Source organism: Brassica oleracea, chromosome C4 (genome assembly GCF_000695525.1).
Source record: "Brassica oleracea var. oleracea cultivar TO1000 chromosome C4, BOL, whole genome shotgun sequence".
Lineage (NCBI taxonomy): Eukaryota > Viridiplantae > Streptophyta > Magnoliopsida > Brassicales > Brassicaceae > Brassica > Brassica oleracea.
In genome coordinates this window covers 11,391,497-11,404,963 of record NC_027751.1, presented here as the reverse complement: position 1 = coordinate 11,404,963, position 13,467 = coordinate 11,391,497, and the positions used below count along the sequence as shown (strand labels likewise).

Here is a 13,467-nt window from a genome sequence, read left to right as displayed (position 1 = left end):
GTTTAGGGTTTAGGGTTTAGGGTTTAGGGTTTAGCGTTTAGGGTTTAGCGTTTAGAGTTTAGGGTTTAGGGTTTAGAGTTGAGAAATGAAGTTTTGGGGATAAGATTTCAAATTTTGAAAAATTAAAAAAATTAAAATTTTCAAAGGATAAACTTAGAAATGTGCTATTTTGGTCATTTTAGTTTTTGAGTGCTATTTTTGTGATATAAACTTAGAAATATGCTATTTTGGAGATTTGCCCTTATTTAATCCTAACAACTAGTAGAAATTGTAATTAAAAACTTATAAAATTATTGTGAAACCGTATTAATCATATGTAAAATTATTAAAATATTTATGAAGCTTTATGAATCAGTTATAAAGTAATGTGTTAAAATTTATAAATTAGTTTTAAAGGCTTATATCAATTTAAAACATTGTATAAATGATAACAAAGATTTTAAATTTTTTGATGACTTTTAGTGATAACCCTTCGATTATTTTTGAATCGTAAAAAACTCTATCAACTAAATTTTCAACATTACAAACTCTCAACTTATAAACCGTTCACGTACGTAACCTTCCGTCACGGTTTGTTAAACGGAAGATAACATATGTTAACGAAATAAAATTGAAAGTTTATTTTACGTGATTTTTAGTTGAGAGCTTTTTTACTATCTTTAGAATTTTAATTACTAAAAAAACTTTTATAAAAATACAAATTACATATGCATAGCGGATGCTTTGCCTAAACAATATCATTACCCCCATTTCCTTTCAATGATATTCCCATCTGGATATGTATTGACCATATATAAACAAATACGAATATTGCAATTCTCAAGAATACATCGATATTAGGAAAACAATGACAATTCTCAAGAGTACATCAAATAAAAATCACATTTCGATTTTTTTTGTTTGTTGCAAAATTACGAAAAACTTTGTCCGTTATTCATTTGTCCCCGTACACGTAATCAATTCAGTTGGAGAAGACCCCGGTACGATATAAACCGGCCACAGACAACCCGGGTCAACCGAATGAAGGTTAGTTAAACAACCCTAGGGATTTAAATACTCTATTTTTTCCTCCAGCTCTGTTTGTCCCTCTCAACCCCCTCGCCTACCATCATCTTCTTCCTCCTTCTCCGCCATTGTTGTAGCTCCAAAACCTCAACTGAATCTCCGATACTCAATTGAGCTCTCTCCAGGTCTGTTGTACGGAAAATTCAAATCGAATCAACCTGCTCCTCTAGTGGTTTCTCGATTTCCAAACTCCCCGGAGGATGGATCTGCCAAGCCTCGCTTTGATCCTCCGAGCCGCCGCGCTCAGCCCCAATCCCGATGAACGCAAAGCTTCTGAGCTGCAACTCAATCAGGTCTCTTAGTACTTTTTCACTTGAATTCTCGTGAGATGTATATACGTTTTACTGGTTTTTGATATTCTTCGCGAGTCTGATTGGTTCCTGATGCGTGTGTTTATCGTTGTTCTCTTCTCTTAACAGTTGCAGCACACGCCACAGCACTTGGTGAGATTGTTGCAGATAGCCGTGGATGGGAACTGTGACATGGCAGTGCGTCAGATTGCTAGTATTCAGTTCAAGAACTTCATTGCTAAGAACTGGTGTCCTGATGATTCTGGTAAATAATAATAATAATTTTTTTTTGAAATTTCTTGTTACGTCTTGATTACCGTAAGCTCTTAGGCTAATTCGTGTATCTGGCTGTGCAGGAGAGCAGCCGATGATATTGCAAAGCGACAAAGAATTGGTGAGGGACAACATCCTCGTCTATGTCACCCAAGTTCCGACCTTACTCAGGTAAATTTGTCTGCTCGAGGTGTGATTGGTAGAAAGATCCAATAACATGAATGGCTTATTACGTGTACCATCATCTCGCATGCTTGATAGTCTTCAAGCTTATATATAACATGCATGTTTGTATGTGTCTTTCTTTTATCCTTAGGTGCTAGATATCATGAAACAGTGAACTGTGGATGATATTTTCAGAATTTATATTTTTTTCTATAAAGCTCGTCAACCACTATAGTTTTTTTTTTCTCAACGTCGGTCATAATTATGTTTCTCTTCTAAATTTGTTGATCCAGATCACAACTTGGAGAGTCACTCAAGACAATCATATATGCTGACTACCCAGAACAATGGCCACGGCTTCTCGATTGGGTGAAGTACAACTTGCAAAATCAACAAATTTATGGAGCTTTGTTTGTGTTGCGGATACTCTCTAGAAAGTATGAGTAAGTTCATCGCTTTCCTTTCCGTATGTCCATTCATGTATATAATTTAAAGATTCGTTGATGAAAATATTTGGCATGACTGTCTGCGGTGGCAATAACGCAAAATGGACTGTTTGAGTGTAGCACACTGAGTAAAAAAATTAAGTGCTAACAACTGTGTAGGAAAAAATTAAGAGAAGAGGCAATCATATTGTACAAAATGAATTTTTTTAAGAGTGTACTATTAGAATGAGTTATAGTTAAGAATGAAAAGTGTGCATTACATGTAGATGTGCAACAAATTGACCTGACAATCTCACTGTTTAAGCATCTGAAGCAGTAAATCTAGATGCGCTGCATTATCTTGATTCTGTTTCCTAATTTTGATTTATAGGTTCAAGTCAGACGAGGAGAGGACACCAGTTTCCCGCATTGTGGAGGAGACATTTCCTCTACTTTTGACTATTTTTAATGGGCTTATCCAGATAGAAAATCCCTCGCTGGAGATAGCAGAGTTAATGAAGCTGATATGCAAAATATTCTGGTCATCAATATATGTAAGTCGGTAACGAGATCATATTGGCAATTGGCAATTTGCTAGTCGATAAATAAATAAAAGAAGGGATTGCTAGGCTTACTGAAGCCGTTCTTGTTATTGTTTCCTTTTGATAATGATTTATGGAAATCCTGATCTTCTTTTTGTTACTTTCCAAAGATTCACCACATGATTCATTTTGTACTATTTTATGTGGCAGCTGGAACTCCCAAAGCAATTATTTGACATTAACGTATTCAATGCCTGGATGGTTCTGTTCTTGAGTGTTTCGGAGCGTCCTGTTCCAGTTGAAGGCCAGCCTATGGATCCGGAACTTAGAAAATCTTGGGGCTGGTGGAAGGTCAAGAAGTGGACAGTGCACATCTTAAACAGGATCTATAGTCGGTATGTCTCTGAAGTTAATATGTTAATCAATAAATTCTCTTGGAAGGTCCATTAAATTTTGGTGAGCATTCATTGTTGTCATAGGTTTGGAGACCCAAAACTTCAAACTCCAGAAAACAAGCCTTTCGCCCAAATGTTTCAAAAAAATTATGCCGGCAGAATTTTGGAAGGCCACCTAAATTGTCTGAATACTATTCGTGTTGGAGGCTATCTTCCCGACAGAGTTACCAATCTTCTTCTTCAGTACTTAAGCAACAGGTTTGTCTTACAGTTCTTTGTGTTTTAGTTTTGTTTGCATACTTGTCTACATTTAGTATGCCCACTTGGTTGACGTCAATTCTTCTTTCCCTGGCATTATAAAATTTGTTTTTTGGTAAAGGATTGAAAGGTATTGATTTTAATTAGAACACAACACTCTATATGTTTATATGTTTTTTCTGTTGAATTTTATACTATTCTACCTCTTGGCATGTAACAAAATGTATCTTGCCATGGCCCATCTTCCCTGCAGCTTGCTTAAAGAATGAAAATCTACTACTGTATTTCTCGATGAGGGAGTTCTCAAGTCCTTACACTCACTAATTTATTGTATCTGCAGCATTTCAAAGAGTAGCATGTACAAATTGCTGCTGCCTCGGCTGGATGTTCTGCTTTTTGAGATTGTTTTCCCTCTAATGTGCTTTAACGACTCTGATCAAAAACTCTGGGAGGAAGACCCACATGAATACGTGAGGAAGGGTTACAGTAAGTATTAAAAATTGTGACTTTCTTGAGAAGTCGAACATATAATATTTAATGAAATTTGTTGTGCTGCACTGCAGATATCATTGAGGACTTGTACAGTCCGCGAACAGCGTCTATGGATTTTGTAAATGAATTGGTTCGAAAACGTGGGAAAGATAACCTCCCAAAGTTTGTTCAGTTTGTTGTAGGGATCTTCAGGAGGTATTCCATTTGAGCTCTTCCGCTTAAATTTGTTTCTTTCAGCTGTGTTTTGTTGTGAACTTGCTTTTCCACTATTTGTAGTTATTACGAAGCTCCTGCTGAACATAAGCCTTATCGTCAAAAAGATGGCGCTATGCTTGCTGTTGGAGCTCTTTGTGATAAACTGAAACAAACCGATCCCTACAAATCTGAACTAGAGCATATGTTGGTGCAACATATTTTTCCTGAATTCAGTAGTCCAGCTGGACATCTTAGAGCAAAGGTATTCATTGTTTTTGGCTTAAATTTGTGTAATCGTACCTCAACAATCCATGGTTGCCATAATAGGGGTTCTGTTGTATTTCTCAATTTGTTTGAGAACTCTGTATTGCTTTAAAAAAATTAACAACAGAAGAAAAAGGATAAGTGTTGTGATATTTAGGTGACTGATGCGATGTTGTCGATACATTAGGATGGACGTCCTGATTTATTTCCAGTATTAGGTAGTATATTCGTTGGGAGCCCCTTGATCTGTTTAACGATTGAGTTTTTGAATGTAGGCTGCATGGGTAGCTGGACAATATGCCCACATCAACTTCTCAGATCAGAACAACTTTCGTAAAGCATTGCACAGTGTTGTTTCGGGAATGCGTGATCCTGATCTCCCTGTCCGGGTTGATTCAGTTTTTGCATTACGTTCATTTGTTGAGGCCTGCAAGGGTATGTGATTTTCTCCTGCATATCAATCAATCTGTTTGCACTTGTGCATTGTCTTCTCGATTGTGTGTTGGTTTATATATGTCTAATTAAAACTGTCTGGTCAAACTTGCAGATTTGAATGAGATACGCCCAATCCTCCCTCAATTACTTGATGGTAGGTAACCTTGGTTTTAAAAACTAGATAGTCAGTATCGTTGAATTAAACTAATGCTTTCACTTACTGGTGATCTTGCTCCTATCAGAATTTTTCAAACTCATGAATGAGGTAGAGAATGAAGACCTTGTTTTTACGTTGGAGACCATTGTCGATAAGTTTGGTGAGGAGATGGCTCCTTATGCTTTTGGATTATGCCAAAATCTGGTAAGGAAATCAGCTCTCTCATTTGAATAGTTTTATTGAACGTTTGAAGTTTGAACTTTGAGATATAAGTATTTCTGCCTCTCCTTTTTCTCAGGCGGCTGCATTTTGGAGGTGCTTAAACACGTCAGAAGCCAGTGATGATCTGGATGACGTGGGAGCTTTAGCTGCAGTCGGTTGTTTGCGTGCCATAAGTACAATCCTTGAATCTGTTAGCAGTCTTCCTCAGCTGTTTGTTGAGATAGAGCCAACGATACTTCCAATAATGCAGAAAATGTTGACCGCTGATGGCCAAGGTAAATTGATGTTTAAATCATTTCTTTAGTTTTCTCATTTTAGCTCTGGTCCTTAGTTTGTTGACGAGCTTAAGTTGTATTGTATCTGGATGCTGAACTTTTGGACTGATTTGTTAGCCATTTTGATTCATTCCATTACTATGCATTTCTAGAAAGTTTTATATATCCATTAGTTGCTGAGCTTAAGTTGTATGTATCCATTAGTTGTTTTTGTGAGCCTTTTGCTACGTATGTAATATCAGATCTCAAGATCACTCATTTCCTTTTCCAGCTATTTTTTATTGGTACTAAAGCATTTAAATTTTCCTCCTATGTGCTTTGGCAGACGTATTCGAAGAAGTTTTGGAGATTGCATCATACATGACCTTTTATTCACCTAATATTTCATTGGGCATGTGGAGTCTCTGGCCATTAATGGTGGAAGCCTTGGTCGATTGGGCAATTGATTTCTTTCCAAGTACGGCTTCTCTCGTATCTGTTTTCTGTATAGTTTAACCTTCATGTCAATATTTTTTGCTACATACATTAAGCTTTTTCTTCTTCTGGAAATGTAGATATTTTGGTTCCAATGGACAACTTTATATCGAGGGGAACTGCTCATTTCCTCACTTGCAAGGAGCCCGACTATCAGCAAAGTCTATTTACTGTTCTTTCAACTGTAAGTATATATCCTTATTGTATAGCATGTGCTTGTTAATTGTTCTGAACTGTAAGGTTATGGAATTATGAATGATAGATTCTTACTTTATCATCTTATCCATGCCTATACTGGTAGGAAGTATTTGGCCTCTAGCATATTGGACAAACACAAAAATACATATTCAGCATTAAATATGACAAATCTTCCTACAGTAGTATTGAGATGTTATACATATATCACTCATTAGCCTGCATAACAATACCGTTTGTTACCTGGATAGCTAATTTATGTGTCACTTTTCTGTTTCTACAGCTTATGACCGACAGAAACATAGAAGACAGTGATATTGAGTCTGCTCCAAAGCTTATTGAAGTTGTTTTCCAGAATTGCAAAGGGCAGGTGGATCAGTGGGTTGAACCATATCTGCGGCTCACGATTGATAGGTTACAACGAGCGGAGACTTCGTACCTAAAATCTCTTCTTATTCAAGTGGTAATAACTGTCTGGAGAATTTGTTAGCATGATGCGATTCCAACTTACAATTTTATTTCTTTAATCATCACAATATGAAATTATGAATCAGTTGAGATTGCATTGAATTGATGGTTACGATGGGTTGAACTTTAGTTGGTAGTGAACCACCATTATTGCATTTAAAATTTTTGCTATCTTGATCATATTCTCAAAGAAAATTATGATTTCTATTCGCAGGTGGCAAACATGCTTTATTACAATCCAGGTTTGACGCTTGGTGTGTTGCATAACACAGGACTTGCTTCTACTGTGTTTGATCATTGGTTCCAGATGTTGCAACAAAAAAGAAAAAGTGGCCTGCCAGCAAATTTCAAAAGGTATCTTTGATGCTTGTTATTATCTCCTATCTTGTTATGGTAAGCTTACAAGTGTAATGGGTTACTTTAATTTTTCTCACTGTGATTAGCTGATAAAGAGGTTGCTCTTTTTATACTAGGGAACACGATAAAAAGGTTTGCTGCTTGGGTTTGACTTCGTTACTTGCTCTCCCGGGTGGTCAATTCCCCGACGAGGCGCTGCAGCGTGTTTTCAGGGCAACACTTGATCTTCTAGTTGCATATAAGAATCAGATAGCTGGTAAGTTGTGCCTGTGATCCATTTTCTCTCCACTTGGTCTGGTAACGTATACGATTATTCCCTTTCCCGTATTTATCGCAGAAGCAGCAAAGGAGACGGAAGTAGATTATGAGAATGAGTTGAATGGACTCGAGAGTGATGAAGACGACGATGATGATGGGTCTGATGGGGAGATGGGGATGGATGATACCGAGGAGGGAGATGAAGCTGAAAGCAAGAAACTTAAGAAGTTAGCTGCACAGGTTTGTCAAATGCTTTTTATAGACATCCTTGCCAACTATGATTTTTTTTTATTTTTTTCTTTTGGAATTGACTGTTTGCCTACTTGCTTATTCATTTCAAAGGCAAAGGCCTTCGGATATGATGATGAAGATGACGATGATTCCGATGATGATGACTTTAGCGATGAGGAAGAGTTCCAGTCACCCATCGATGAGGTGGATGCCTTTGTATTCTTTGTCGACGCAATTAGAGGTACCGCAGCGTTCTAGATCACACAAATACTATTGAAAGCTTCATTTTCTTCAGTGTACATATTTTTTGCTTAATCACATCCTTGCCCTTTGAACAGTTATGCAGGCGTCAGATGCGCAGAGGTTTCAGAACCTTAACCAGTCACTGGACTTCAATTATCAGGCGATCGCAAACGGAATAGCACAGCATGCAGAGGTGAGAAGAGTGGAGATGGAGAAAGAGAAGCAAAAGAAGGCAGCAGAAGCTGCTGCTTCTCCTGTTCCTGCTATGTGATCTTTAAGGTTTGCTGATCAAAAGCCGTAGCGTGTCTGCACAAAAAATTCATTTTGGTGAGATTCTCGTTCATTCATATATTGAGCATTGCCTCGTGCTTCCAAGTTATACAAACACAGAAGCTGATTTTTGTGGATTTTAGCAAAAAAAAAAAAACATATCATCTCCAGAGTCTTGTGAAACCGTATGGTTGCGGTCAGAAGGTTTGGTGTTTTGGTGAGAGTGATTGACGATGATGATGGAGTCTCTTATAGTCTGAACTCTGAAGAGAAGGTTTTGTGTGTTATGTCGTGTCTCCGTCTTTTGTGTGTGGGGGATTTTTGTGTTCTCTTTTATCCATATGCATACTACTGCACACATTGTGTCTTGTCTTTTTGGGATGTTTTAGATTTTTAGTAAAGAATATATTTGAACTTTTGATCTCTTACAGAGATCAGCAAAGGTCACACTCATCAGGTTGTACGACCATTCTTTCGCCCATTGGGCCAATTACAAAATTGAAAAGAAGTAAATTGAAGTGTGCGTTTTGCAAGCTCGTCGGCTTCCTTGTTCTGCTGTCGAGGCAGGAAAGAGAAGGAGATTGAGCCAAATACAGAAGAGATTTGATGGATGTCGTTGAGGATTCCATAAATTTCTTTATCCTGCATCTTGTTGTTGATAGCTCTAATGAGCATTTGTGAGTCGGAGCAGAGTTGGAGATTGGGGATCTCAAGAGCTGCTGCCATGGCGATAGCTGATCTAATAGCGAGGGCTTCAGCCATCAAAGGGGAGGAGACATATTGCTGGATCTCCGATTCCTGATTCGTCTTCTCACCATTGTTTCCCCAGAGGATCCACGCAAGGCCGGCTGTTCTTGAAGTCGCATTCCAAGAAGCGTCCGTTGTGCATGTAATCATGGAGGCGTCGATGTGGCTTCCTGGTGCTGATCTCCTACCGATACGTGTTGAAATAGCGGATGTTGGCTTCGTCGGTGAGGTTCCTGATTTCTGCGCTTGATTCCAATCTCTGGCGTAGCTAATACTCTTAGTTGCCACTTCTTCAGGTCGCGTTGTCTTGCCTTAAGAGGAGCTTGTTTCGCGCAAGCCATAGGGGCCATAGCACCCACGGTAGTATCGTGTTCAGAACTCCAGTTGGTGGGAGGCAGGTAGCGTCTCTGAATTTGACAATCATCGATGTCATTTTGTCTTCCACAGTTGTGGGGATTTCATGCCTTAGGGGTATTAACTCCCAGACTCTTCTCGCGTAGGGGCAGTCAAAGAAGATGTGCATTGACGTCTCGGTTTCCTTGCATCTTGGGCAGCTTAGGTCAGCTGCTAAGCCTCTAGTCTGTAGGTTCTGTCCCGTTGGGAGTGCCCCCTGTATAATGGACCAGAGGAAGATCTTTAGCTTTGGGGAGAAGACACCAGACCAAACATCCTTAATCCATAAAAATTCCTAGTGATCCAGTTGTTGGGCGTGTTGGTGTTTTAGCGTCGATGCTACAGAGTATCCTGACTTGGTGGAGTACACTCCTGTCTGCAGCGGTTGCTAAATGAAGATGTCCTCTGCTCCCTTGGTGCTTGGCCTTATGGTCTGTATCTGATTGGCCAGAGTCGGTAAGATTGCCTCTATCCTTTGTTTATTCCACTTTAGGTCTGATGTGAGGAGGTCTGAGACTCGTAGATCTAAGACTGTTTCGGTGCAGGGTCCTATTGGTTTCAGGTTTGTATCCAAGGAGATCCAGGAATCCTGCCATACCCTCGTTGCTTGTCCGTTGCCAATTGCCTTCCCCAGGTGGGGTTTCAACAGCTCAAGCCCATGTAGCACGCTGCGCCATCCATGGGAACATACTTTAGGTACCGAAACTTCTAGGAAGCTCTTGTTGTGACAGTATTTGCCCAGTAGGATCCTAGATAGTAGGCAATTAGGAGCTGTGAGGATTCTCCATGCTAGCTTTGCCAATAGGGCCTGATTGAAAAGTTGAATGTCGCGTAGTCCTAGTCCTCCTTGAGCCTTCGGTTTAGTTAATGTGTCCCATGAAACCCAGCACATTTTTCGTGTCCCATCTGGTCCATCCCACCAAAATCTAGTTAGAGCAGACTGAATCCTCTTGCATAGCGAGACTGGTAGGAGAAAGCAGGACATAGTATGGTTAGGAATGGCTGTGAGAACTGATTTTAACATTGTGAGCTTTCCGGCTTTTGACAGGAAACGCGTGGACCAACTCCCTGCTCTCTGTCGGATTCTATCAACCACTGATGTGAAGAGATCTTTCTTCTTTCTCCCGAAGTGCTCAGGTAGGCCTTGGTACTTGCCTAATCCACCCTCTTTGTTTATATTTAGGATAGCCTTTGCCGCATTTTTCATTTCCACAGGCGTCTTTGATGAGAAGGTGACCGCTGATTTGTTTCTGTTTATCTTCTGTCCAGATGCTTCCTCATATTCAGAGAGGATCTTGATCAGATTGTTGCAGGATTCAGGAGAGGAGTGGCAAAAGAACATGGTATCATCTGCGAATAGCAGATGATTCACGCGAGGACATCCTTTTGCAACTCTCACGCCTTGTAGCTCCCCCGTCCTGGCTGCGTTCCTGCACAAGCCAGAGAGGACCTCCCCGCAGAGGATGAAGATGTAGGGGGAGAGTGGGTCTCCCTGTCTGATTCCCCGGTAAGGCTTAACTGATCCATATACTGCATCATTGATGAGGTAGCTGTAGGTAACTGTAGTAATGCATTGCATGATCCATTGGATCCATGTCTCGTGAAAACCCATTCGTTGCATCACCTTAGCTATAAAATCCCATTCCAAGCGATCATAGGCCTTTGACATGTCGGTCTTGACTGCCATAGGACAGCTTTTAACTGCTTGTGAGGTCTTTAGGTATTGAAGTACTTCGTGTGTGATTAGCACATTATCAGAGATGGCTCGTCCTTGGACAAAAGCTGACTGATTCTCTGATATGATGTCGCCTAGCACTGGTTGTATCCTCATAGTTAGGATCTTGGATATGATTTTATAGTATACGTTGCAGAGGGCAATAGGCCTGTAGTCTTCCACTCGAGTTGCATCCAAGGTCTTAGGGATTAGCCGCACATGAGTTTCATTTATTGATGGCGCTAAAGTCCCCGTTATAAAGAAATGTTGTATTTCTGTTACTATTACAGGTCCTATTACCTCCCAGTTTGACTGGAAGAAGCTGGCTGAGAATCCATCTGGCCCAGGCGCCTTGTCAGCATGTATAGCGAAGGTAGCCTCTTTTATTTCCTCTGGAGATGGTGCTTTGATGAGCTCCTCATTTGTTTCTGGTGATATGCAGGGTGTGAGAGCTTTCTCAATCGTTTGGGAGCAATCAGAAGGGATGGAGGTAAAAAGCTTGTCGTAGAAGGCACAGACTACTCCGGAAATTTTTTCTTCCTCAAAGACTGGTAGGCCATCATCATCCTCTAGTACCGATAGTCTATTTCTCACCTTTCTCCCTTTAGTAATAGCATGAAAATAGCCGGTATTTGCATCTCCTAAAGAGAGCCATAGCTGCCGGCTCCTTTGTTTCCAAAACTCTTCTTCTGCTTTATAGGCAAGGAGGAGTTTAGAATTGAGTTCATCGATCCTTCCTTCTTCATGTGTCTGGGTGCTCATAGCTATATCGAGTTGTTCCCTGATCTCTTCGATCTCTTTCTTGCTATTCTCATGATGTTTTTTACTCCATTTGCAGATTGCTTTGCGGCATAGACTCAGTTTCCTTTCTACTGAAAGATCGTGGTGGGCGTTCCAGGTATTGGATTAGCTCTTTAACCTCCTCGTTTTCTTTTAAGCGTCGGTCATATCTGAATATCTTTCTCCCCTTCCTCCGTGTTGTGTCCAGGAAGGAGATGAGAGGTCTGTGGTCGGAGCCTTCGAACCTGAGGTACTGACTTCTGCAGGAGGGGAACAGCTCAGTCCATTCGCTGTTGCTCATTGATCTGTCTAGTCTGCAACGGACAAGGTGTGTGTGTCTCTGACCCCTCCAAGACAGGAAGCTTCCATGATGCTTTAAGTCAAAGAGACCATTCTCTGACAAGAACGAACGGAAGGCGCAAAAGGTACCTTCTGCTCTGTCCGGGCCTCCATTGTTTTCGCTGTTATCAATTATCTCATTGAAGTCCCCCGTTAGGAACCAGGCTCTCTCAGGATCTGTGTGTAGAGTAGATAGTTGGTTCCAGATAGCTTGGCGTTTAGTGTGGTCTGGTTCCCCATAGGTGAGGGTTGCTTGAAAAGATGATCCCTTGTAGGTTATATAGGTGTCAATGAAGTTGTGGGAACTTGACTGAACGATGAGGTTTATATCCTTCTTCCAGCCTAGATAGAGACCTCCTCCTCCCGGGGAATGGGGTGACACAATGTGATAGGAATCCATTCTTAGATCTTGCAAGTCTTCTAGCACTTTCTCATCAGGGTTTTTTGTCTCCATAAGAAAGACAATATCTGGAGAGTTCCTCTTTCGGATCTCCATTAGCCGCTGGATTGTTATGGGATTCCCCAACCCACAACAGTTCCAGCTCGCTATGACTAAGGACCCTGGGGTGGAGGTTCTTGAAAATCCTCCTTCTTCTTTTTTATGGTCGGGATTAACTTGATCTTTGGTGCGTTTTTTGCTGTAGATGGTCCCGCTGTATCAATCGGAGCGTGTTGTTTGGACTGTCCTTTTAGGGACCCCGTCCCTGGCGATCTTGCAGCTCTTCTAGGGGATCTCTGTACCATAGATAAGATCATCTTCTTTGAGCTAACTCCTCCTAGTTGTTTTGGGCTGTTTGTTGCCTTGAATTTTGCCGGTCGCCCTCTTTTTCTTCCAGACGTTCTTGTAGGTGGACCTACATTCTCATTCTCTCTTGTTTGGTTCTCTGTTGTTGTCTCTGCAGGTCCCAAAATGAGGAGTGGTGGGTTGCTCAGTATTCTAGTCTCGCCTTCAGGTGGCTGATGGGGTGGTGCTTGTTGCGCTAAAGCTGCCGCAACAATTCCTGCAACCACTTCTTGTACTTCACCACGCGCTTCGCTTTGGAGGACACGCTGTCTCCTAGCAGCGCTTTCAACAGGGTCCTCGCAGTTGACGTACCGGTTTGTTGCTTCTTGAACCTCCTCTAACACTTGTTCTGCTGAAGGGATGAGCTGAGGGTTTTGCTTGGTGTTGTTGTTCTCCCTAACAGGTGTATGGTCAGTGGGAGGGAGCGTGATCTGTTGATCGGTCTGGTAGAGACGCCCTCTATCTTCCTGTTGAGGTTTCTCCCTCCATTGTAGGAGATGGCTTCTTGCATATGTGGTTCTTGGGATCGACTGTCTAGTAGCTGATCTGTCCCTGTGATGCACATACTGGGGGGAGTTAACTTCCACGTCCCTTTGGTGTTGATCTCTAGGACGTATTGGGGCTCTCGAGCTTGATTCCCTTGAAAGGGATGTTTTCTCTGGCGGTGGGTTTCTTGTTTGCTTAGTAGCCACTCTATCTCCAAACACCCTTCCATGCCTGTCTAGGCGCTGATGGAACTCATGCTCATTTACTGTGTTGTT

The 13,467-nt window shown here is 41.0% G+C and overlaps 1 protein-coding gene across 2 annotated transcripts; it reads left to right on the top strand.

Annotated features, from left to right (window-relative positions):
- Positions 1 to 1,081: 1,081 nt before the first annotated feature.
- LOC106342531 (importin beta-like SAD2) lies at positions 1,082 to 8,006 on the top strand. Of its 2 annotated transcripts, none has more exons than XM_013781498.1 (22): positions 1,082 to 1,358; positions 1,485 to 1,620; positions 1,712 to 1,799; positions 2,087 to 2,230; positions 2,610 to 2,772; positions 2,971 to 3,155; positions 3,240 to 3,413; positions 3,754 to 3,899; positions 3,977 to 4,100; positions 4,182 to 4,362; positions 4,640 to 4,799; positions 4,912 to 4,953; positions 5,042 to 5,160; positions 5,255 to 5,453; positions 5,779 to 5,910; positions 6,008 to 6,111; positions 6,406 to 6,585; positions 6,805 to 6,944; positions 7,064 to 7,203; positions 7,285 to 7,445; positions 7,548 to 7,677; positions 7,775 to 8,006. In XM_013781498.1, the coding sequence occupies exons 1-22, from the start codon at positions 1,266 to 1,268 to the stop codon at positions 7,948 to 7,950; spliced, it is 3,117 nt and encodes a 1,038-aa protein (XP_013636952.1). In that variant the 5' UTR covers positions 1,082 to 1,265; the 3' UTR covers positions 7,951 to 8,006. The 2 variants fall into 2 exon arrangements, with proteins under 2 accessions (XP_013636952.1, XP_013636949.1); XM_013781495.1 differs by having other exon boundaries at positions 2,087 to 2,236.
- Positions 8,007 to 13,467: the final 5,461 nt, after the last annotated feature.

Coding starts and splice junctions, on each gene's coding strand:
- LOC106342531 (XM_013781495.1), top strand. CDS start 1,266: ATGGATCTGCCAAGCCTCGCTTTGATCCTCCGAGCCGCCGCGCTCAGC. Junction 3,156..3,239: donor TTAAACAGGATCTATAGTCG/GTATGTCTCTGA, acceptor TTGTTGTCATAG/GTTTGGAGACCCAAAACTTC. Junction 7,204..7,284: donor ATATAAGAATCAGATAGCTG/GTAAGTTGTGCC, acceptor TATTTATCGCAG/AAGCAGCAAAGGAGACGGAA.